Source organism: Oncorhynchus tshawytscha, linkage group LG21 (assembly GCF_018296145.1).
Source record: "Oncorhynchus tshawytscha isolate Ot180627B linkage group LG21, Otsh_v2.0, whole genome shotgun sequence".
NCBI classification, from domain to species: domain Eukaryota; kingdom Metazoa; phylum Chordata; class Actinopteri; order Salmoniformes; family Salmonidae; genus Oncorhynchus; species Oncorhynchus tshawytscha.
The window spans coordinates 35,412,568-35,436,620 of record NC_056449.1 but is presented as its reverse complement, the minus strand read 5'-3'; the positions used below and the strand labels follow the sequence as shown (position 1 = coordinate 35,436,620).

General features: G+C 43.7%; 1 protein-coding gene across 2 annotated transcripts; it reads left to right on the top strand.

Annotated features, from left to right (window-relative positions):
- The first annotated feature begins 395 nt into the window (after positions 1-395).
- LOC112237676 (kinesin-like protein KIF3A) lies at positions 396-23,853 on the top strand. Of its 2 annotated transcripts, XM_024406272.2 has the most exons (18): positions 396-590; positions 1,195-1,477; positions 2,658-2,802; positions 3,065-3,149; positions 3,852-3,957; positions 7,067-7,206; positions 7,679-7,876; positions 9,166-9,340; positions 9,624-9,722; positions 12,712-12,789; positions 15,985-16,144; positions 16,374-16,554; positions 19,402-19,512; positions 19,736-19,861; positions 19,975-20,028; positions 20,185-20,253; positions 21,283-21,404; positions 22,432-23,853. In XM_024406272.2, the coding sequence occupies exons 1-18, from the start codon at positions 585-587 to the stop codon at positions 22,478-22,480; spliced, it is 2,187 nt and encodes a 728-aa protein (XP_024262040.1). In that variant the 5' UTR covers positions 396-584; the 3' UTR covers positions 22,481-23,853. The 2 variants fall into 2 exon arrangements, with proteins under 2 accessions (XP_024262040.1, XP_024262041.1); XM_024406273.2 differs by lacking the exon at positions 12,712-12,789 and having other exon boundaries at positions 399-590.
- The last annotated feature ends 200 nt before the right edge of the window (positions 23,854-24,053 follow it).

Here is a 24,053-nt window from a genome sequence, read left to right as displayed (position 1 = left end):
TAACTGCCCTCTTACCTGAGGCAAAATGTATGCAAAAGTGATGATCATATAGTGGTAAACAATGCTTCTGTCAACTATAGCATGCGTTTGTTACATTCTCAACCTGATTTTGCTAAATAACTGCACACCTATGTGTCCTGTCCTGCACTTTGAAGACTTCAGAAAACATGCACAGGTGTCCTCTAACAAATTCTACTTCTCTGCTCTTTACTTTGTGAGTGCTGAAAATAAATCATGGATGACACGTTGTAGCTAAAAGACTCATTTTATTGGCTGTTGCATGGATCATGATCCCTTATTCTGTTTTCCATTTTACTCTATATCATCCCCAACATAGTGAGAGTCATTTTACCTCTACCTATGGCGATGCCACCTCTAATGTCCCGTACACTACCCCTCCCCACCAGTCTACTGCGCCGCCGCAGACTCAATTCGATCAGCATCGGAGGAAATGGGCCACTGATGAAATAGGCACTGCGTTGGCATCTAAATCATTTTTGTAAGATAAACACTACCATCAAAGCATCCAAAAGCATTTGCTATTGTCTCATGTAATTTTAAACATCAAAAGCTAAAGTCTTAAAATGCCGGTAAGTGGGCCCTTTGTATTCCGCTGTTTTTCAGAGGTGTTCCTCCCTTCACCCGAATGATATGACGCTAGCGTTAGTTTAGCTAGCTAGCTAATGCTATTTTCAACCTATTTTAGACGGTGTCATTTATATTTGATAGATATGCAGCCATATACATTACAACCAGGATACAGCAAGGGCATGCTGTTAGCCAAGTTACTGTGTTAACTAAGTTTTATTCGTTGTGCATAATGCAGCAGCTGGTTAGTAAACATGCTAACATTAGCTAGCTTGCTTGGCAACAGCAAGAGTTTGCAATACATTGCAGATTAGCTACGTGCCCTCAAGTATTGGCAATACATTGAACTAGCAGTTAGCTCTTTCAACTATCTTGACAGTTACTTAGCTATCTAACTATCTTAACTAGCGTTAGCTGTACGGTAATGTTAGTTTGCTAACGAGTCATTATAGCAAGCCAGCCAGTTTGTCTCCCTTTGCTGTGGCGAGATTATTAACATTAGCAATGGGCGATGTTTTCATATTGCATTTACATGAGGCATCGGCTCGGAAGTCATGTAGCTACTAGGTGGCTGGCATCATGAATAGTTATTTCCCTCCCTTGCAGAGCAACAAGATGGACAAATCTGACAAGCCGGAGGTCATGGACAACGTCAAAGTGGTTGTGCGATGTCGCCCGCTGAACCAGAAGGAGAGGAGTATGGGCCACAAGCAGGCCGTCAGTGTGGATGAGAACCGAGGGACCATAACCGTCAACAAATTAGAGACCACCCACGAACCCCCCAAGACCTTCACATTTGACACGGTGTTCGGACCAGACAGCAAACAGCTGGACGTTTACAATCTGACAGCCCGCCCCATCATAGACTCAGTATTGGAGGGTTACAATGGTAAGTGGAGAGAGGATTTGAAATGATCACTGTTGCTGACAAACCATTCAGAACTACACAATTGCATTTGTTCAAATCAAATCAAGCGTTATTCCTACTACAGCACATTTCAGACATGCAGTGCAATGTGCTTTACAGGGGGAAAACAAGGGAAATAAAATATGAAATGTTTACTACAAAACAAACACAAGTTTGACACAAACTGAAACAGGAAAAGCAAAGGTAAAAATACGTGTTTTAAGATCTCTTTTAAATGTGTCCACAGTTTCAGCCCCCCCCCCCAGGTTCTCTGGCAGGCTGTTCCAGAGGGCTGGGGGCATACTAACTAAAGGCTGCCTCTCCATGCCTCTTGATCCTAGGCTTTGAGATGCCAGAGGACCTGAGGAACCTAGTGGGTACTGAAAGGTTTTGGATTTCTGAGCTTTAACTATAATTAATCATTAGTTATAAAAGAGATTATGAGGGGTGCCATAATGAAGTTTGGGAGGGGCTGAGTGCAGGGAAAATGGTTACATGTGGCATTATTGATGAGGGGAGGAAACGCATAAGGCCTATATCACTCAGCTCCCTGACTAGCAATAATGATGCAATGTTTAGCGATGAGGAGACTACACCCAAAGTGGGCTACGTATACTACCACGGGTGGAACATGTCTTTGTCTAATGCGGCTGTATTGACCCTCTGGGAAGAATAAACTTGGTTTGAGCTTTCACAATGTCCGTAGAGTTCTGACTCTAGTAATAGAGCCTAACAGTACGTAACTTAAAAGCATGTCTGACATGTATTGGGGTGCACAATTGTGGATTGATTTTAAAAACCAATAGGATAATCTTAAAATGTATTCTTAAACTCACACGCAACTAGTGCAGAGACCTTAAAACCGGTGTAATGTGTGCTCTACATCTGGTCTTGGTCAGTGGCCGTGCTGCAGCATTCTGTAGGTTTTGCAGTTGACCAATGGCTTTCTTGGGTAGACCAGACAGGAGAGCATTACAGTAGTCAAGCCTGCTTGTAATAAAAGCATGGGATGAGACTCTCTATCAAGGGCGGTTTGCGGACACAGATTAAGCATAGTAGAAATTCTCCATTTAATGTGTTTTTTTTTAGTACAGGACAAGGCTCCATCTGCCTGGAAAAACCACCTCTTAATGTTTTAGTACTGAGCCTGTGTTTTCTCCAGGGACCATCTTCGCGTACGGACAGACAGGGACAGGAAAGACGTTCACCATGGAGGGAGTGAGGGCAGCGCCAGAGCTCCGAGGAATAATCCCCAACTCATTTGCTCATGTGTTCGGCCACATCGCCAAAGCAGAGGGCGACACCCGGTAAGGACATTAACACAAACAGGCAAAACAATCGGAACTGGTTCATTGCCAGGCAATTGTTTGATGCAACATGCTATGACTTGACTTATTATTTTCAGCCCCTAGGAGAGCAAAAGGCCTCAGTCACACAACACTGGTTGGAGTCAGAAGAGGCTTAGGCTTGCAAGAAAAAAAAGACAGGGGCTGTTTTTGACATGCTTGCTGCTGACAGTCTCTCAGTTTGAGGTTGATTTGAAAAAAGTATCTTACCTCTCACCCGCAGGTTCTTAGTTCGCGTGTCTTATCTGGAGATTTACAACGAAGAAGTGAGGGACCTGCTCGGGAAGGACCAGATGCAGAGGCTGGAGGTTATAGATGTTTCATATGATATGATTCTCAGAAAAACCATCCCATTAATTTAGCAAGAAGCAGCTGTAGATATGAAGAACATTATCCCATTAATTAGATTAACCATACAATAATATATATATCTTTTTTTAAACACTGGTGCTAGCTTCATAGGTAGTAGCTTATTGGTTTGATTTCAAATCAAATTTATAAATCCTTTTTTACATCAGCTGATATCTCAAAGTGCTGTACAGAAACCCAGCCTAAAACCCCAAACAGCAAGCAATGCAGGTGTAGAAGTACGGTGGCTTTGTAGATTTGTAGATAAGACCACAGTGACCAAATGATAAAGATGAGTATGATAACGTTGTTGGTACCTAGAAGCACAGAATGGGACATTACACAATATTAGGGGCCCAGAAAGGGAATTGAAGATGATTTCTTTATCATAACTAATCTCCATTGGTTTCTCAATAACACATCAATATCATTGGTTCTTGAAAGGAGACAACAGGACATAGCACATGACTGGGATGTTCTCTGTTAAGGGAACTATAGATGATTAAACCTCTCATAATTCACTTCTTAGTTTCTAATACAGATGAGCATGATAACGTTGTTGGTTCCCAGGAGGGAATTTAAGATATGAACGTATAAGAGGAATTAGAGAGTATTGCAGCATCCTAACTCATATCATTGATTTGTGTTTGTGTGACCACCAGGTGAAGGAGAGGCCAGATGTGGGTGTTTACATCAAGGACCTGTCTGGTTATGTGGTGAACAACGCTGATGACATGGACAGGATTATGACAATGGGGCACAAGAACCGTAAAGATTCACACAAAGCATTTATAAGAGTTATAAGCATTAGAATTCATGATCGTACAGTATATACCATTTGCCAGACCCCCCCCCTCACAAAATAGGTTTCTAACCTCAAGGGTTCTGTCTTACTATCCATTGTACCCAAACAATTCGAGCTTCTACTTCTAAAAAATGAACCTTTCCAGAAACAAGTCTCTCACCGTTGCCGCTTGCTATAGACCACCCTCTGCCCCCAGCTGTGCCCTCAACACCATATGTCGGGGTGGCAGGTAGCCTAACGGTTAGAGCATTTTGACTAGTAACTGAAAGGTTGCAAGATCGAATCCCCGAGCTGACAAGGTCAAAAAAGATACATGTCGTTCTGCCTCTGAACAAGGCACTTAACCCACTGTTCCTAGGCCGTCATTGAAAATAAGAATTTGTTCTTAACTAACTTTCCTAGTTAAATAAAGGTTAAATTTAAAAAAAAAAAAAAGTTAATTGATTGCCCTCCATCTTTCTTCTGAGCTCGTGCTACTTGGTGACCTAAACTGGGACATGCTTAACACCCCGGCCATCCTACCATATAAGCTTGATGCCCTCAATCTCACACAAATTATCAATGAACCTACCAGGTACAACCCCAAATCAGTAAACACGGCACCCTCATAGATATCATCCTAACTAACTTGCCCTCCAAACACAATTCTGCTGTTTTCAATCAAGACCTCTGCGATCATTGCCTGCATCTGTAATGGGTCTGCGATCAAACGACCAACCCTCATCACTGTCAAACGCTCCCTGAAACACTTCTGCGAGCAGGCCTTTCTAATCGACCTGGCCGGGGTATTCTGGAATGACATTGACCTCATCCCGTCAGTAGAGGATGCCTGGTTATTCTTTAAAAGTGCCTTCTTCACCATCTTAAACAAGCATGCTCCATTCAAAAAATGTAGAACCAGGAATAGATATAGTCCTTGGTTCACTCCAGACCTGACTGCCCTTCACCAGCACAAAACCATCCTGTGGCATTCTGCATTAGCATCGAATAGCCCCCGTGATATGCAACTTTTCAGGGAAGTTAGGAACAAATATACACAGGGAGTTAGGAAAGCTAAGGCTAGCTTTTTCACACAGAAATTTGCATCCTGTAGTACAAACTCAAAAAGTTCTGGGACACTGTAAAGTCCATGGAGAATAAGAGCACCTCCTCCCAGCTGCCCACTGCTCTGAGGCTAGGAAACACTGTCACCACCGATAAATCCACTATAATTGAGAATTTCAATAAGCATTTCTCTACGGCTGGCCATGCTTTCCACCTGGCTACCCCTACCCGGCACAGCAATCTGGACCCTCTCTTTCTAAAATTTTCTGCCAAAATTGTTGCAACCCCTATTACTAGCCTGTTCAACCTCTCTTTCGTATCGTCTGAGATTCTCAATGATTGGAAAGCTGCCACAGTCATCCCCCTCTTCAAAGGGGGAGACACTCTAGACCCAAACTGCTACAGATCTATCCTACCCTGTCTTTCTAAGGTCTTCGAAAGCCAAGTTAACAAACAGATTACCGACCATTTCGAATCCCACCGTACCTTCTTTGCTATGCAATCTGCTTTCAGAGCTGGTCATGGGTGCACCTCAGCCACGCTCAAGGTTCTAAACGACATCATAACCGCCATTGATAAGAGACATTACTGTGCAGCCGTATTCACCGACCTGGCCAAAGCCTTCAACTCTGTCAATCACCACATTCTTATTGGCAGACCCGACAGCCTTGGTTTCTCAAATGATTACCTCGCCTGGTTTACCAACTACTTCTCTGATAGAGTTCAATGTGTCAAATCAGAGGGCCTGTTGTCCGGACCTCTGGCAGTCTATGGGGGTGCCACAGGGTTCAATTCTTGGGCCGACTCTCTTCTCTGTATACATCAATGATGTCGCTCTTGCTGCTGGTGATTCTCTGATCCACCTCTACGCAGACGACACCATTCTGTATACTTCTGGCCCTTCTTTGGACACTGTGTTAACAAACCTCCAAACGAGCTTCAATGCCATACAACTCTCCTTCCGTGGCCTCCAACTGCTCTTAAATGCAAGTAAAACTAAATGCATGCTATTCAATCGATCACTGCCCGCCCGTCCAGCATCACTACTCTGGACGGCTCTGACTTCGAATACGTGGACAACTACAAATACCTAGGTGTCTGTTTTAGACTGTAAACTCTCCTTCCAGACTCACATTAAGCATTTAATCCAAAATTAAATCTAGAATCGGCTTCCTATATCGCAACAAAGCATCCTTCAGTCATGCTGCCAAACATACCCTTGTAAAACTGACCATCCTACCGATCCTCGACTTTGGCGATGTCATCTATAAAATAGCCTCCAACACTCTACTCAACAAATTGGATGCAGTCTATCACAGTGCCATCCGTTTTGTCACCAAAGCCCCATACATTACCCACCACTGCGACCTGTACGCTCTCGTTGGTTGGCCCTCGCTTCATACTCGTCTGAAGCTGGAGACTCACATCTCCCTCACTAGCTTTAAGCACCAGCTGTCAGAGCAGCTCACAGATCACTGCACCTGTACATAGATGGGCTGTTTACAGATGGGCTATCTACCTACCTCATCCCCATACAGTATTTATTTATTTATCTTGCTCCTTTGCACCCCAGTATCTCTACTTGCACATTCATCTTCTGCACATCTACCATTCCAGTGTTTAATCGCTATATTGTAATTACTTCCCCACCATGGCCTATTTATTGCCTTACCTCCCTTATCTTACCTCATTTTCACACACTGTATATAGACTTTTTGTTTTCCATTTTCAACTGTATTATTGACTGTATGTTTTGTTTATTCCATGTGTAACTCTGTCGTTGTATGTGTCGAACTGCTATGCTTTATCTTGGCCAGGTCGCAGTTGCAAATGGGAACTTGTTCTCAACTAGCTTACCTGGTTAAATAAAGGTCAAATAAATAAATACAAATTGTCCTGGTTAAATAAAGGTTACAATCACACTCATGGAAGTTACTATGACGTGTAACCAAGTTATTATGAAGTGAACCAAGAAAATACAGTCTTGAGTTTTATGTTTCTGAATGTGTATTGCTTTATCCTACCCAGGCTCGGTTGGCTCCACCAACATGAATGAACACAGCTCTCGCTCTCATGCCATCTTCACCATCACCATCGAGTGCAGCGAGAAGGGTGTGGATGGAGACCAGCACGTACGCATGGGAAAACTCCACTTAGTGGATCTGGCGGTAAGGAAGTCACATGAACGTTTACTGTGAAATAGAATAAAGATATCATTTACCTCAACAGATATCAAACCGATGGAATCTCCCAGAGAGTGAACTTGATGCTTTGAAGGAGTAAGCACATTTTGGTAACTTGGTTTCTGTTTTTTGAGATTTAAGAACCAAATCTGTATAGATTACCGTCATACATTTCTCTGGTTTTCTTAGTCTCTGCAATGGGAATTATAATTTTGAATTCCAATATATAGGATTTTTATGATTTTTTTTTTTGTGGTCCAATTATCAATGTTTAAAGGCCGCTAGGTGAAGTCAGTAAGCCCTGTTGAGTGAGTTCTTATCAGATTCAACATGTTATTGTGGAATGGAAATGTTTCTGGCTTTAAGGCATGCGGCCCACACATGGCAAACAGACAGAAAACATAATCATCAGTTAACCCCCCCACACTGTTCTCTCTCTTTCTCTCTCCCCCCCCAGGGTTCTGAGCGCCAGGGGAAGACAGGAGCGACTGGCCAGCGACTGAAAGAGGCCACTAAGATCAACCTGTCTCTTTCCACACTGGGTAACGTCATCTCAGCCCTGGTGGACGGGAAGAGCACCCACGTCCCCTACAGGAACTCCAAACTCACCCGCCTGCTGCAGGACTCACTGGGGGGAAACTCCAAGACCATGATGGTAACTAACAACACTTCCTGCTGCTTTAATGCTATGGGTACACACAAAATGGCTGCCAGTACTCCCCTTCTACATCATTGACTTGGTTGTGGCGGCCCGTTCTACTCATTCTAGTTCTGTGTTGCTACCATTGACACTAATTGGTGCCAATGACTCATTCGTTTTAATGTCACATGCACAAGTGCAGTGAAATGCCTTTTCTTGTAAACTCAAAACCCAACATTTGCAGTAATCACTAACAATGTAACAGTAGAATAAACAGTAAATAAGTAAGCATGTTATATACAGGGTCAGTTCCAATACTATATTTACATATGCAGGGGTACAAACATATAAACGCAACATGTAAAGTGTTGGTTTCATGAGCTGAAATAAAAGATCCCAGAAATGTTCCATACGCACAAAAAGCTTATTTCTCTCAAATATTGTGCACAAATTGGTTTACATCCCTGTTAGTGAGCATTTCTCCTTTGCCAAGATAATCCATCCACCTGAGAGGTGTGGAATATCAAGAAGCTCATTAAACAGCATGATCATTAAGATATGTGCACCTTGTGTTAATGGGTTAATAAAAGGCTAATCTAAAATGTGCAATTTTGTCACTCAACACCACAGATTTTTCAAGTTTTGAGGGAGCGTGCAATTGGCATGCTGACTGCAGGAATGTCCACCAGAGCTGTTGCCAGATAATTTAATGTTAATTTATCTACCATAAGTCACCTCCAATGTATTTTTAGATAATTTTGTCAGTACGTCCAACCGGCCTGACGACAGCAGACCACTTGTATCCATGACATCTGGCTTCTTCACCTGCGGGATCGTCTGAGACCAGCCACCCGGACAGCTGATGAAACTGTATTTCTGTCTAATAAAGCCCTTTTATGAGGGAAAAACTCATTCTTATTGGCCTGGCTACCAAGTGGTTGGCCCTATGTCCTCCCAGGCTCACCCAAGGCTGAGCAGTCATGTGAAATCCATAGATCAAGGCCTCATTTATTTATTTAAATTGACTGATTTCCTTATGAACTTTAACTTGTTGAAATTGTTGCGTTTTGTGTATTTTGTTAGGTATTTATCCGTCTTATTACTTGGGGGTAGATCAGATTAAGTGACACAAATGCCAACTGGCATCCAATTTTGAAAACTATTAATAAATACATATATACAAATGTTTCATTTATTATGATGAAGTCTACCAAGCTCTCGTTCCTTGCTGTTCTTTCATAAAAGGTCAGATTTTAATCTCTCATAATATATATCGTATTCTCATAAACTTTTTCAACGGTTAGTGTGCGAACATCGGCCCAGCGGACTACAACTATGACGAGACCATCAGCACGCTGCGTTACGCCAACCGGGCCAAGAACATCAAGAACAAAGCCCGGATCAATGAAGACCCCAAGGATGCCCTGCTACGGCAGTTCCAGAAGGAGATCGAAGACCTTAAGAAGAAACTCCAAGAAGGTCAGTTAGTGGTCCTCTCTATTGATGCTGTCTTCATTTGGGACAGGAGTTGTAAAATGACAAACACACTTCTGTGTTCAAGTTAGGATTGGATCCAAATACTTTTTGGGCTGATTTCCCATTTCCTAGTCTTAGACTGAAAAGTATGCTTCATGGAGAATCGTTTTAGTCCAAGACTAGTCTTAATCAATTTCTAGTAAACCTGCGCTAAGGGTTTAAGGAGAGTTAACCTGCGCGTTAACCTGAGTTTGTAACTAAATTGTTTTCTGTTCTGCTGTTCCAGGGGAAGAGATCTCCGGGTCGGAGGGCAGTGGATCAGAAGAGATGGATGAAGGAGATGACGAGGGAAGAGAAGGAGGAGAGGGACGAAGGAAACGGAGAGGTAAAGGGGCCCCGTTCTTCCTCTCTCCCAACAGGACTGTGTTGGCTCCTTATGAAGGTCACTGGGTTTCTGTGAAGGTCACTGGGTTTCTGTGAAGGTCACTGGGTTTCTATGACATGTACTAAAATGTTGTCCCCTAATATAGGGAATAGGATGCAATTTGGGATGCAGTAGAGGACTGCTCCCCAGTGCCCATGTCCCCTGATGCTTTTTAAAACTTAATATACGAAGAAAATATGTTTCAGAGAAGAGTTGGGTTTATTTATGGCAACTCTGCTCCCAGCCCTGCATTAGGAAGATGCACTTTAATGCACTCTAATACAACGGGGGAAAAACTGATGCATGATTTCTTGCACACACAATCATCTTAGCCATTTATTGTTGACGCTGTCATCAAAGGTTTGTCCGCCTTCATGTGAACGAGTTGTCAGTCAGATGTTAGACATGATTATTAGTGTGGGCTTATTTCCTGATGACTAAAATGAGTCAGCATCCTCCATGTGAAGGAAATCGCTCTGAAAGTACCCAGAAGCCATGTAGAGAGAGAGCCATGGCCTCTGTGTGTACTCTGGCTTAATAAACACTAAACTGGTTTCGGTAGTCTGAGCTAGGAAGTTCCCCAAAGGCTTTTTAGGTTAGGCAAAAGGTGGAAAAGATAAGAAAATGTGAAACTGTACACATCTACGACGGCTTCAGAAAGTATTCATACCCCTGGACTTATTCCACATTTTGTTGTGTTACAGCCTGAATTCAAAATGGATTAAATGTATGTTTTTCTCTCACCCATCTACACATACTACCCCATAATGACAGTGAAAACATGTTTTTAGAATTTCTTGCAAATTTATAGGAAATTAAATACAGAAATATCTCATTTATGTAACTATTCACACCCCTGAGTCAATACATATTAGACCTTTTTGACAGTGATTACAGCTGTGAGTCTTTCTGGGTAAGCCTCTTAAGAGCTTTCCACACCTGTCAATTTTGAAGTCGATCATTGCTAGACAACCATTTTCAAGTCTTGCCATAGATTTTCAAGCAGATTTAAGTCAAAACTCTTACTCGGCCACTGTCTTCTTGGGAAGCAACTCCAGTGTAGATTTGGCCTTGTGTTTTAGGTTATTGTCCTGCTGGAAGGTGAATTCATCTCCCAGTGTCTGGTGGAAAGCAGACAACCAGGTTTTCATCTATGATTTTGCCTGTGCTTAACTCAATTCCGTTTATTTATTATCCTGAAAAACTCCCCAGTTCTTAATGATTACAAGCATACCCATAACATGATGCAGCCACCACTATGCCTGAAAATATGGAGAGTGGTACTCAGTAATGTGTTGTATTGGATTTGCCCCAAACAAAACACTTTGTATTTAGGACAAAAAGTGAATTGCTTTACAAAATGTTTTGCAGTATCATTTTACTCTCTTGTTGCAAACATGATGCATGTTTTGGAATATTTTTTTATTCTGTACATGCTACCTTTTTACTCTGTCAAATAGGTTAATATTGTGGAGTATCTACAATGTTGTTGATCAATGCTCAGTTTTCTCCTATCACTGCCATTAAACTCTGTAACTGTTTTAAAGTCACCATTGGCCTCATGGTGAAATCCCTGAGCGGTTTCCTTCCTCTCCGGCAACTGAGTTAGGAAGGAAGCCTGAATCTTTGTAGTGACAGGGAGTATTGATACACCATCCAAAGTGTAATTAATTACTTCACAATGTTCAAAAGGAAATTCAATGTCTGCCTCTTTATTTTTACCCATCTACCAATAGGTGCCCCTCTTTCTTTGAGGCATTGGAAAACTTCCCTGGTCTTTGTGGTTGAATCTGTGTTTGAAATTCACTGCTGGACTGAGGAACCTTCCAGATAATTGTATGTGTGGGGTACAGAGATCTGGTCGCCATTAAAACATCATGTGAAACGATATTATTACAACCAGAGTGAGTCCATATAACTTATTATGTGACTTGTTAAGCAAATATTTACTACTGAACTTATTTAGGCTTGTCATAACAACAGGGTTGAATACTATGACACACGACATTTCAGCATTTCCTTTTCACTTTAATTATATTTCCACTTTGACATTATGGGGCATTGTATGTTCGTCAGTGACACAAAAAATAATCTCAATTTAGACCACTTACTAATTCAGGCTGTAACAACAACAAAATGTGAAAAAGTTGAGGGGTTTGAATACTTTCTGAAGGCACTGTTCAAGTCAGAATGATCATTCACACGCCATTCTCAAATTATCTGTATATTTATTGGGACCTCCTTATAGGCTTTAATACACTGCTGTCATAGTACAACTAGTGTCTTGACAGTTTTTCTTGTGAAAATCCAGTGAAAATGTGTAATACTGCACAATATTTTCTATTAAGTCTACCCAAATGTGCCGAATTGGTCAATTGATACATTTTAAAGTACATAACTATAGAGAACATACAAAAATGATATGGTAATACAACATTTAATTTGACACACTCCCAGGAATGTCATACATGATGGATCATGCTTATACATTAACCTTCACACATCTAGATAGCAGGGTAGTTGTGGACCCAGTTCCTACATTTGACTATAATGGATTTTATCAAACATTTTACCTCGATTCTTGCAATACAGGCATTTGGAACATCGCACTAAAACATACATTTAAATTAATTTGATGTATCGCCCAGCCCTAGTGTGTCCGTTCTCCATGCACTGCTTAATGTAGCTGGTTATATCAACTGTATAGGATTGGCTTGTAGGCTGGTTGCTCTCCAGGTTTATTGTGCTTTCTCAATGTCCCCATTTGCCCCCATCTCGCTCTCCTCCATCTCTCACTCTCTGTGGTCGGCGTGTCCTTGGAGCCTCTCTTTCTCTCTCCTTATCTTCTCTCTCCCTCCCTCTCCCCATCCTTCCATCACCCCCCCCTCTCTCCATCTCTCTTTGTGTTTGACGTGTCCCTGTTGAGTGTCTACTCTACTCTGTGTTGCAGGCAGTGGCAGCAGCATCAGTAGCTCAGACTCCTCTATAGAGGCACAGACCACTGAGGAGAAACCCAAGGCTCAGACTAGTGAGTGAGAGCAGCTTGCTGTCTGCACTACCAACCCTACCACCAACTGCTAGTTAATATGGTCCAGAGACTGTATTCACAAAGCATCTCTGAGTTGAGAGTGCTGATCTAGGATCTGTTTTGCCTTTTAGGCCTATATCATAATGATTTTATGGACAAGGGGGCCTGATCCTAGATCACCAACTCTGAGGAGCCTGATAGACCCAGACCTACAAACTGTCCCTGATCTGTAGGTGCTGTGGCTAACTCCTCAAAGTATTGACTGGAGTTCTCTCAGGACCCTCCTAATGTTAACCTCCCTTACCTGCCTGCCTGCCCTGCCTGCCCTACCGGTCTTATATAAACAGTTGAAGTCGGAAGTTTACATACACCATAGCCAAATACATTTAAACTCAGTTTTTCCCAATTCCTGACATTTAATCCTAGTAAAAAAAGTCCCTGTTTTAGGTCAGTTAGGATCACCATTTTATTTTAAGAATGTGAAATGTCAGAATAATAGTCGAGAATGATTTATTTCAGCTTTTATTTCTTTCATCACATTCCCAGTGGTTCAGAAGTTTACATACATTCAATTAGTATTTGGTAGCATTGCCTTTAAATTGTTTAACTTGGGTCAAATGTTTCGGGTAGCCTTTCACAAGCTTCCCACAATCAGTTGGGTGAATTTTGGCCCATTCCTCCTGACAGAGCTGGTGTAACTGAGTCAGGTTTGTAGGCCTCCTTGCTCACACACGCTTTTTCAGTTCTGCCCGCAAATGTTCAATTGGATTGAGGTCAGGGCTTTGTGATGGCCACTCCAATACCTTCGACTTTGTTATCCTTAAGCCATTTTGCCACAAATTTGGAAGTATGCTTGGGGTCATTGTCCATTTGGAAGACCCATCTGCGACCAAGTTTTAACTTCCTGACTGATGTCTTCAGATGTTGCTTCAATATATCCACATAATTTCCCTGCCTCATGATGCCATCTATTTTGTGAAGTGCACCAGTCCCTCCTGCAGCAAAGCACCCCCACGACATGATGCTGCCACCACCGTGCTTCACGGTTGGGATGGTGTTCTTCGGCTTGCAAGCCTCCCCCTTTTTCCTTGCCTTTCAGGTAATGTCGATATAGGACTTGTTTTTACAAGTGGATATAGATACTTTTGTATCGGTTTCCTCCAGCATCTTCACAAGGTCCTTCGCTGTTGTTCTGGGATTGATTTGCACTTTTCACACCGAAGTACGTTCATCTCTAGGAGACAGAACACTTCCTGAGCTGTATGACGGCTGTGTGGTCCCATGGGGTTTATACTTGCCCACTATTGTTCGTACAGATGGACGTGGTACCTTCAGGCGTTTGGATATTGCTCCCAAGGATGAACCTTGTGGAGGTCTACAATTTTTTTTTCTGAGGTCTTAGCTAATTTCTTTAGATTTTCCCATGATGTCAAGCAAAGAGGCACTGAGTTTAAATGTAGGCTTTGAAATATATCCACAGGTACACCTCCAATAGGCTAATTGACATAATTTGAGTCAATCAGAAACTTCTGAAGCCATGACCATCATTTTCTGGAATTTTCCATGCTATTTAAAGGCACAGTCAACTTAGTCTATGTTAACTTCTGACCCACTGGAATTGTGATACAGTGAATTATAAGTCTGTAAACAAACAATTGTTGGAAAAATGACTTGTGTCATGCACAAAGTAGATGTCCTAACCGACTTGCCAAAACTTTAGTTTGTTAACAAGAAATGTGTAGAGTGGTTGAAAAACTAGTTTTAATGACTCCATCCTAAGTGTATGTAAACTTCCGACTTCAACTGTCTCTCATACTCTTTTTATCTGTCTTTCTCTGTGTCCTACTTCTCTCTTGGTCTGTTTGTCTGTCTGTCTTTCTGTTTCTCTGTGTCCTATTTCTCTCTTGGTCTGTTTGTCTGTCTGTCCTTCTGTTTCCTATTTCTCTCTTGGTCTGTCTGTTGTGTCTGTGCCTCCTCTCTGAGGAGTCTAGAAGACTGTTCCACACTGCACCTTATTCCCTACATAGAGGACTCTGGTTAAAAGTAGGACTCAAAATAGGTAGTAGGGTGCTGTTTAGGACACATCCAATGTCTCTAGTCTGGTTCTAGATCTGTATGTGCACAGGCAACTTCTTTACTCTGGTTGTCAGACAGATCTGGGACCAGGTTATATTTGCAATTTATTTCAGTGAACTATAGAATTTAATTTAATTATCGAACTGATAGAATTTAATTGACTTGACTAACTAGCTTTAACGCTAACAAAAAACGGCAACAGAATTAAATCTATGGTTCAGTCAGTCAGTATGATTTAAGGTTCTCTATATCACTGTACTGCCACTTTGTCATGGTCTTCTCCATCACTTACTGTCTCCATGTCTATATCTCTGAGAGAGAGTGCCTTGTGAATAGGCCTGAGGCCTGCACTCTGTCTAGAAGCTGTTCTCAAATGGCACCCTATTCCCTATGTAGAGCACTACTTTTTTACCAAGGCCCATAGGGCATAGTGCACTATTTAGGGATTTAGGGTCCCATTTGAGACACACACACACACATCTTTAAAAGCACCTTTTAACTTCCTGCTCGGAATCTAATGGATAGTATCTGCAGAAAGAAGAGACAGCAGTCTGTACATCAAGGAGCTGAATCATACAGCCAATGTAGTTTTTACTGCTCTGTAGAAGACTGTAGCTACAATCTAACACCTTGGAGAGAGAGCGACTATATGTGTGTTACATCTAATATTTGACTAATTGACCATTGTAATATGATGTGCTGTCTTAGCCTGGTCCCAGATCTGTTTGTGCAAGGTGTGACAATGACCATAGGTGTTGGCTAGACGACACAAACGGATCTGGGACCAGACTGGTGCTGTTTAAGCAAACCTATGAATCAGACTGGGTTGGGTATAGGGTGATGTTCCCCTAGATGCAGATCTTAGATCAGTTTTGCATGTTCTAACGGTGAAGGTTAGGGATTGGGCGATGGGAAGCTGATCCTACGTCTGCATTCTGTACCTAGGGGGAAACTTCCCCCTCCCCTTAGTGGGTGGGTTGAGGTGGTAGGGAGGATCTGAACAATAACATGTCATTCAGAAACGTCCATGATGGCTGTGGACTTCAGGAATGGCTCTATAAGTCAAATAAATGATCATCACTATTATTATTATTATTATTATTATTATTATTATTAAAGGGAAAAAGAAGAAGGTTTCTCCAGACAAGATGGTGGAGATGCAGGCGAAGATCGAGGAGGAGAGGAAGGAGCTAGAAGCCAAGCTGGACATGGAGGAGGAGGAGAGGAACAAGGTCAGGGCAGAACTGGAGAAGAGAGAGAAGGATCTCCTCAAAGCGCAGTGAGTCTGGGGTTACAAACATTCCCTAAATTCCCAAGTTTTCCAGAAATCACAGTTGAAGAATAATCTACTGCTTTAAAATTTGCTTTCCCCCCTACTCCTAGATACTTTTGGATGCCCTCTTGTAGATTTGAGACTTCCTAGAAGGGTTGAAGAAATATGCCAGAAACTCCACCTAGCCTACTGAAGGTATTTTCTGATCTACTGACCTCTAACCTCCTTCCCCCAGGCAGGAGCATCACCTGCTGCTGGAGAAGCTGTCAGCCCTGGAGAAGAAGGTGATCGTAGGAGGAGTGGACCTCCTGGCCAAGGCTGAGGAGCAGGAGAAACTACTGCAGGAGTCTAACAATGAGTTAGAGGAGAGACGCAGGAGGGCTGAGCAGCTCCGCAGAGAGCTAGAGGAGAAGGAGGTATACCATCTTACACACTGTATCACAATATATTACTTTCAGAAAGTGTTCCCAGCCGCTTGGCTGGGAACATGTTGTTGTGTTACCGTCTTAATTTACAAATGGATGACATTGAGATTTTGTGTCACTGGTCTACACATAAAACCCAATAATGTCAAAAGTGGAATGATGTTTTTTGAAATTCAGTCTGTAACACAACAACAAGTCAAGGGGTGTGAATACTTTCTGAAAACACTGTACATCTCAATATGGATGTAGGACTATCAACTCAAAGCAGCACTGCAGAGAACTGGAGGAAGAGGAGTTATAGCACACAGCGAAATAGAGCATCTACATTGAAAGGGGGGGGATAACCAGGCTGAGTCTTAGTTCAGCCAACTGAAGAGCTGTAATGCATATATGCCTCAGTGGTTAACTCTGACAGCATGCCAGTCATTTCTGTATCAAAATGCTTACCACCAAACTTTCTCTGTCTGTCTGAGTGGAGAGGGGATGTTGATCAGTGATAAGTGGAGATGTTATATTTTGGTATGAGGGCACTGACAGGATATGGCATCATCGTCATTCCCAGCATATTGGGTACCGAAATGAGTCATTTAACGTAAACTCGGAGAGAAAAAAGATTAATGAACATGCACCTGTGGAACGGTCGTTAAGACACTAACAGCTTACAGACGGTATTCAATTAAGGTCACAGTTATGAAAACTTAGGACACTAAAGAGGCCTTTCTACTGACTCTGAAAAACACCAAAAGAAAGATGCCCAGGGTCCCTGCTCATCTTCGTGAACGTGCCTTAGGAATGCTGCGAGGCATGCGGACTGCAGATGTGGCCAGGGCAATAAATTGCAATGTCCGTACTGTGAGACGCCTACGACAGCGCTACAGGGAGACAGGATGGACAGCTGATTGTCCTCGCAGTGGCAGACCATGTATAACAACACGTGCACAGGATCCATACATCCGAGCATCACACCTGCGGGACAAGTACCGGATGGCGGCAACAACTGCCCGAGTTACAGCAGGAACACACAATCCCTCCATCAGTGCTCAGACTGTCCACAATAGGCTGAGAGAGGCTGGACTGAGGGCCAAACATTTACAGTACAGATTCTTCTATGGGACAATATACAAATGTGTTTGTGCAAGATAATTAGAAATATTGTAAATGTATACATTGGTTATCTTAATTGAATGATTTTAACATTATTTGTTGATGTGAAAACCATTTACCTATTTGAACGTTGTCCTCAGATTTTCGGGTGAAGTAGGGGTCACCAGAATTTCTGGTGGGAAAAAATGGGGTCCATGTTGAAGAAGTTTGAATACCTCTGCTTTAAAGTCACCAGTCAGCACCTTGCTAGTTCAGATGAGCTGCCTGCTTTGCTTTTCTCAGTCTGAAAATGACAATGTAATCTGTCAACATAATACATGCTGCAAACTGACAATAAGAGACCAATACTGAAGGATCAGTAGTCTTGATTTGATCCCTAAAGCGTATTGCCCGATATAGAGTTTATGACATCAGACGTTTCCTTCTTCTTCTGCTGAATGTTCTGCTGAAATTAGTGAGTGGTCAGAAGTAGTGCCCTATATAGGGTATCATTTGAGACAGCCATTGTTGACTCAATCTTGTTGCCAGAGAAAACCACAATGGGCGGGAAAGCCTTCAGGCATTATTATTTTCCTGCATGTACGATTGTCCACGTCTGTGGCGGTCTACTATTGTCCCCGTCTGTGGCGGTCTACTATTGTCCCCGTCTGGGGCAGTCTACTGTTGTCTCGGGCTGGAGCAGTCTACTGTTGACCCCGTCTGGAGCAGTCTACTGTTGTCTCGGTCTGGAGCAGTCTACTGTTGACCCCGTCTGGAGCAGTCTACTGTTGTCTCCGTCTGGAGCAGTCTGCTGTTGTCCCGTCTGGAGCAGTCTACTGTTGTCTCCGTCTGGAGCAGTCTACTGTTGTCTCCGTCTGGAGCAGTCTACTGTTGTCTCCGTCTGGAGCAGTCTACTGTTGTCTCCGTCTGGAGCAGTCTACTGTTGTCTCCGTCTGGAGCAGTCTACTGTTGTCTCCGTCTGGAGCAGTCTGCTGTTGTCTCGGGCTGGAGCAGTCTGCTGTTGTCTCCGGCTGGAGCAGTCTACTGTTGTCCCCGTCTGGAGCAGTCTACTGTTGTCTCGGGCTGGAGCAGTCTGCTGTTGTCTCCGTCTGGAGCAGTCTGCTGTTGTCTCCCGGCTGGAGCAGTCTGCTGTTGTCTCCGTCTGGAGCAGTCTGCTGTTGTCTCCGTCTGGAGCAGTCTGCTGTTGTCTCCGTCTGGAGCAGTCTACTGTTGTCTCCGTCTGGAGCAGTCTGCTGTTGTCTCCGTCTGGAGCAGTCTGCTGTTGTCTCCGTCTGGAGCAGTCTACTGTTGTCTCCGTCTGGAGCAGTCTGCTGTTGTCTCCGTCTGGAGCAGTCTGCTGTTGTCTCCGTCTGGAGCAGTCTACTGTTGTCTCCGTCTGGAGCAGTCTACTGTTGTCTCCGTCTGGAGCAGTCTGCTGTTGTCTCCGTCTGGAGCAGTCTGCTGTTGTCTCCGTCTGGAGCAGTCTGCTGTTGTCTCCCGGCTGGAGCAGTCTACTGTTGTCTCCCGGCTGGAGCAGTCTACTGTTGTCTCCCGGCTGGAGCAGTCTGCTGTTGTCTCCCGGCTGGAGCAGTCTGCTGTGTTAAAGGGACACTTTACAACTTTTTAACATCAGATTCATTATCTCCAGCACCATTCCAGGATCTACATGGAGATAATTAATGAGGTTCAAAAGTGTTGAGGTTTTCCGTTAATGATGAAATAAATGAAATGCCAAACTCCCTGTCTTTTTTGCAGGCGGAGCGTCTGGACATTGAGGAGAAGTACACCAGTCTGCAGGAGGAGGCTCAGGGGAAGACCAAGAAGCTGAAGAAAGTCTGGACCATGCTGATGGCTGCCAAGTCAGAGGTAAGAATCCAAGTCCCACAGGGCTCTGGTGAAAACTAGTGCACTATATAGTGAATAGGATGCATCCCAAGTGGGTTCAAACACAGGACTTGGGGACTTATTGTGTTGTTGATGACCTGCAGCAGGAGCAGAACATTAACACACCGCATTGATTCATGACCTCATTAACACAGCATTGGTTCTGGGTTCATTCAGATATTGTTGTTGTTGTTGTTGTTGTCAGATGGCCGACCTGCAGCAGGAGCATCACCGGGAGATCGAGGGCCTGCTGGAGAATATCCGCCACCTCAGCAGAGAGCTACGACTGCAGATGCTCATCATAGACAACTTCATCCCACAGGAATACCAGGTGGGTGTGTGTTTGAGAACACGCGTGTCCATCCGTCCATTTATACTTGTGTGAGCGAGTATTTAGTTAGCACTGATGCTAATATGGTTCCTGCTTCTTCCTGTCTGGTGCAGGAGATGATTGAGAATTACGTACACTGGAATGAGGACATTGGGGAATGGCAGCTGGTGAGTTCTGCAATCAGCCACAGTGAAATATTTAACCTGAGAATAGTTAGGCTAAGGGGAGGGAGTTTCTTCATTAACATAGACAGTACAGAGCAACATTGGTGTGATTGCTTCATGCTTATGACATTGTTTCCATGGTTACTTGTTGGTCCTCAGAAATGTGTAGCCTACACTGGTAACAACATGAGAAAACAGACCCCCGTGCCGGACAAGAAAGACAAAGATGTGAGTTCTTAGTTCACGCCTACATAACAAGACAAACACAGCATGGTGGATCTGGATAATATTATTCTACCCTCACATTCTCTTTCTCCTCCACCTATCCCTCTCCTTCCTCTATCCCTCTCCTTCCTCTATCCCTCTCCTTCCTCTATCCCTCTCCTCCACCTGCCCTCTCCTTCCTCTATCCCTCTCCTCCACCTGCCCTCTCCTTCCTCTATCCCTCTCCTCCACCTGCCCTCCTTCCTTCCCTCTCCTCCACCTGCCCTCCCTTCCTCTATCCCTCCACCTGCCCTCTCCTTCCTCTGTCCCTCTCTTCCACCTGCCCTCTCCTTCCTCTGTCCCTCTCTTCCACCTATCCCTCTCTTCCACCTTCCTCTGTTCCTCTCCCTCTTCCACCTGCCCTCTCCTTCCTCTGTCCCTCTCCTCCACCTGCCCTCTCCTTCCTCTATCCCTCTCCTCCACCTGCCCTCCTCCTCCTTCTCTTCCTCTATCCCTCTCTTCCACCTGTCCCTCTCCTTCCTCTGTCCCTCTCTTCCACCTATCCCTCTCTTCCACCTATCCCTCTCCTTCCTCTATCCCTCTCCTCCACCTGCCCTCTCCTTCCTCTACCTCCTCCTCTCCTTCCTCTATCCCTCTCCTCCACCTGCCCTCTCCTTCCTCTATCCCTCTCCTCCACCTGGCCCTCTCCTTCCTCTCTCCCTCTCCTCCTCTCTCCCTTCCTTCTCTCCCCTCTCCCCCTCCTCTATCCCTCTCCTTCCTCTCTCCCTCTCCTCCACCTGCCCTCTCCTTCCTCTATCCCTCTCCTCCACCTGCCCTCTCCTTCCTCTATCCCTCTCCTCTACCTGTCCCTCTCCTTCCTCTGTCCCTCTCCTCTACCTGTCCCTCTCCTTCCTCTGTCCCTCTCCTTCCTCTGTCCCTCTCCTTCCTCTGTCCCTCTCCTTCCTCTGTCCCTCTCCTTCCTCTGTCCCTCTCCTTCCTCTGTCCCTCTCCTTCCTCTGTCCCTCTCCTTCCTCTCTCCCTCTTCCCCCCCAGCCGTTTGAGGTGGACCTGTCTCATGTGTACTTGGCCTACACAGAGGAGAGTATGAGACAGTCACTGATGAAGCTGGAGAGGCCCAGGACCTCCAAGAGTAGTAGGGCCAAGACTGGACGAAGGTAAACCACCACCACCACCGCCGCCTGTCTCCCAGCTGCTGTCGGTACATGATTATCCAGAATAATACAAAATTAAAATAACAACAATAGTAATATTTCATTTCTGAATAAATGTCCGATTATAGAGAATACTATGAGGTCTATCTTTACTATAATGTATCACTTTATCAGGTGTTACGTCCCATGGTAAAATGTTACTGTAAAAGCTGTTATCACAGCGTTCTTCTGCACTTCTGACAAATACTACACCTTGTTATTATCATATATTTGCTGCTTTCTGGTCAACCTTAATGTCACTTCCCTAGAACTATAGAAATATATACACTGAGTGTATAAAACAGCGTTTAGACACACATTCCTCATTTTGAGTTGCCCTCCCCTCAGAACAGACTCAATTCGTTGGGGCATGGACTCTACAAGGTGTCGAAAGCGTTCCACAGGGATGCTGGCCCATGTTGACTCCAAATTCTTCCAACAGTTGTGTCAAGTTGGCTGGATGTCCTTTGGGTGGTGGACTATTCTTGATAGTCTTGATACACATTCTTGATAAACTGTTAAATGTGAAAAACCCAGTAGCGTTGCAGTTCCTCACACAAAGCGGTGCGCCTGGCACCTACTACCAGACCCTGTTCAAAGACACTTCAATCATTTGTCTAGTAATAACATACCCCATTGTCTTGCCCATTCACCCTCTGAATGGCACACAGACACCATCCATGTCTCAATTGTCTGAAGGCATAAAAACGTTTCTTTAACCCGTCTCCTCCCCTTCATCTACACGGATTGAAGTGGATTTAACAAGTGACATCAATAAGGATCATAGCTTTCAGCTGGATGCCCCTGGTCAGTCTGTCATGGAAACAGCAGGTGTTCTTAATGTTTTGTATACTCAGTGAATATTATCCCCATGATCATCTCATCTGTGTCCCCAGTGTCACCCTATTCTCTATGGGCCCAGGTCAAAAGTAGTGCACTATATAGGGAAAAGGGTGCAATTTGTTCATGCTGCCCTCTTATCTCCTGACAGGAAAAGATCTTCAAAGCCCGAGGCTGTGATGGAATCCCTGCTGCAGTGAGAGAGACGGGGAGAGAGCCAATCAGGGCTGGAGCCCCATGTACTGCAATGAATCTACACTACTATACCTTAGAGTCAACAACAGCAGTCAGTCAATAGTCCAGATCTTTATTGTTCAACGTCGTCCTTTTCAAAGTATGTTATCTTAATACACTGTATAGTAAGGTCCTACATGTGAATGGAGATCAGATGTTGGTTTATTGGTCTCAGTGAGGGAAGGAGGGAGCCGCCACTGTACTGTAGGATTTGGGCCTTTCCCTTTAAACTGGGGGTTAATGGCCAAGTCGAAGGTACCTTGTGTTGTAATAAACGGAGACGTGTTGAGGGAAAATCAGCTTAACGTTGAGTCTTAATGTAGCCATCGAGCACAGTTCAGGTGGCAACACACTTGATTTCATCCCAAATGGCACCCTATTTCCCTTTTTTTAGGGCACTACTTTTGACTACGGCTCATACGGTGTCCCATGGGGCTCTGGTCAAAAGTAGTGCACTTAAAAGGGAATAGGGTGCCATTCGGGACATAAAGAGATGAGTCGATGATGAGCACAAGCCATGGTTTGTGACCACGTCATCATCTGCCAAGACAACGATGACAACAACAGTCTTCTGTCATTTGAGATGAAGACACCACCACTTCTAATGGCAGGACATCATTAGGATACATCTGATACCCTTCAACATAGTCAAAATCAAAAACTGTTCTAGAAATAATTCATATCTATACCACAGGTCATAATTCCCCTATTTCAAGGATCACACTTATGGAAGTCTAAAATGTACTTAGTTTCCTCCTTTATTTCTGAATGGTAGGACGTGCATTACATACCGCTTCTATAGATGGGCTGGTTGTTTAGCAACAATACCGACGTGTCAGCAACTATAGGGCAAACTATACTTCGTCTCCAAATGTGCTTTGAAAACATAGATTTGCACAATGAGCGCTTGTTGTTGGTTAGATTGCTAAAATGGCTGACATTTGCTAAGACGTGGCATCATTCGAAACACCTCATGTTATTAATAGGAAGATGCAACAAGCTGAAACCAGCCTCATACGATTCCCCACATGGCAGCTTCTTGTCATTGTTGCTAGCTATCTGACCGTTCAGCATCACAACGCCACACGAACTTCTGCCTTATCTACGTGCGTGTCATTTTCATGACGTTGTCAGCTAACCCGTCTATATAGTAGTACCATTCACCCATTAAACACTAACTCACTTATGCTTTTATTTCTTCCTTCTCATGTCATCATTTATGGTGCATTGTAGTGGAAGTAAAGTGTCTTTAATTTGTATTATACTGTATGTCAAATGTTTACATCTACTGAGCCCCCCTGTATCTCTTAATAATTTATTAAATTATTGGACATGTTTACTCTCGCTCTTTCTTGTTCCTTTTTCAACATCCCTCTTTTTGTTTATTTCAGTCTCTTGATTTGATTTGTCTGGTTGCCGTGTGTAGCATGTTTTAAGATTGGAATCATGCTAGGTTTCTTCCACTCTAGTTTTCTTCCTGCCTTCTAGGGAGTTTTTCCTAGTCACTGTGCTTCTGCATTGCTTGTTCTTTTGGGGTTT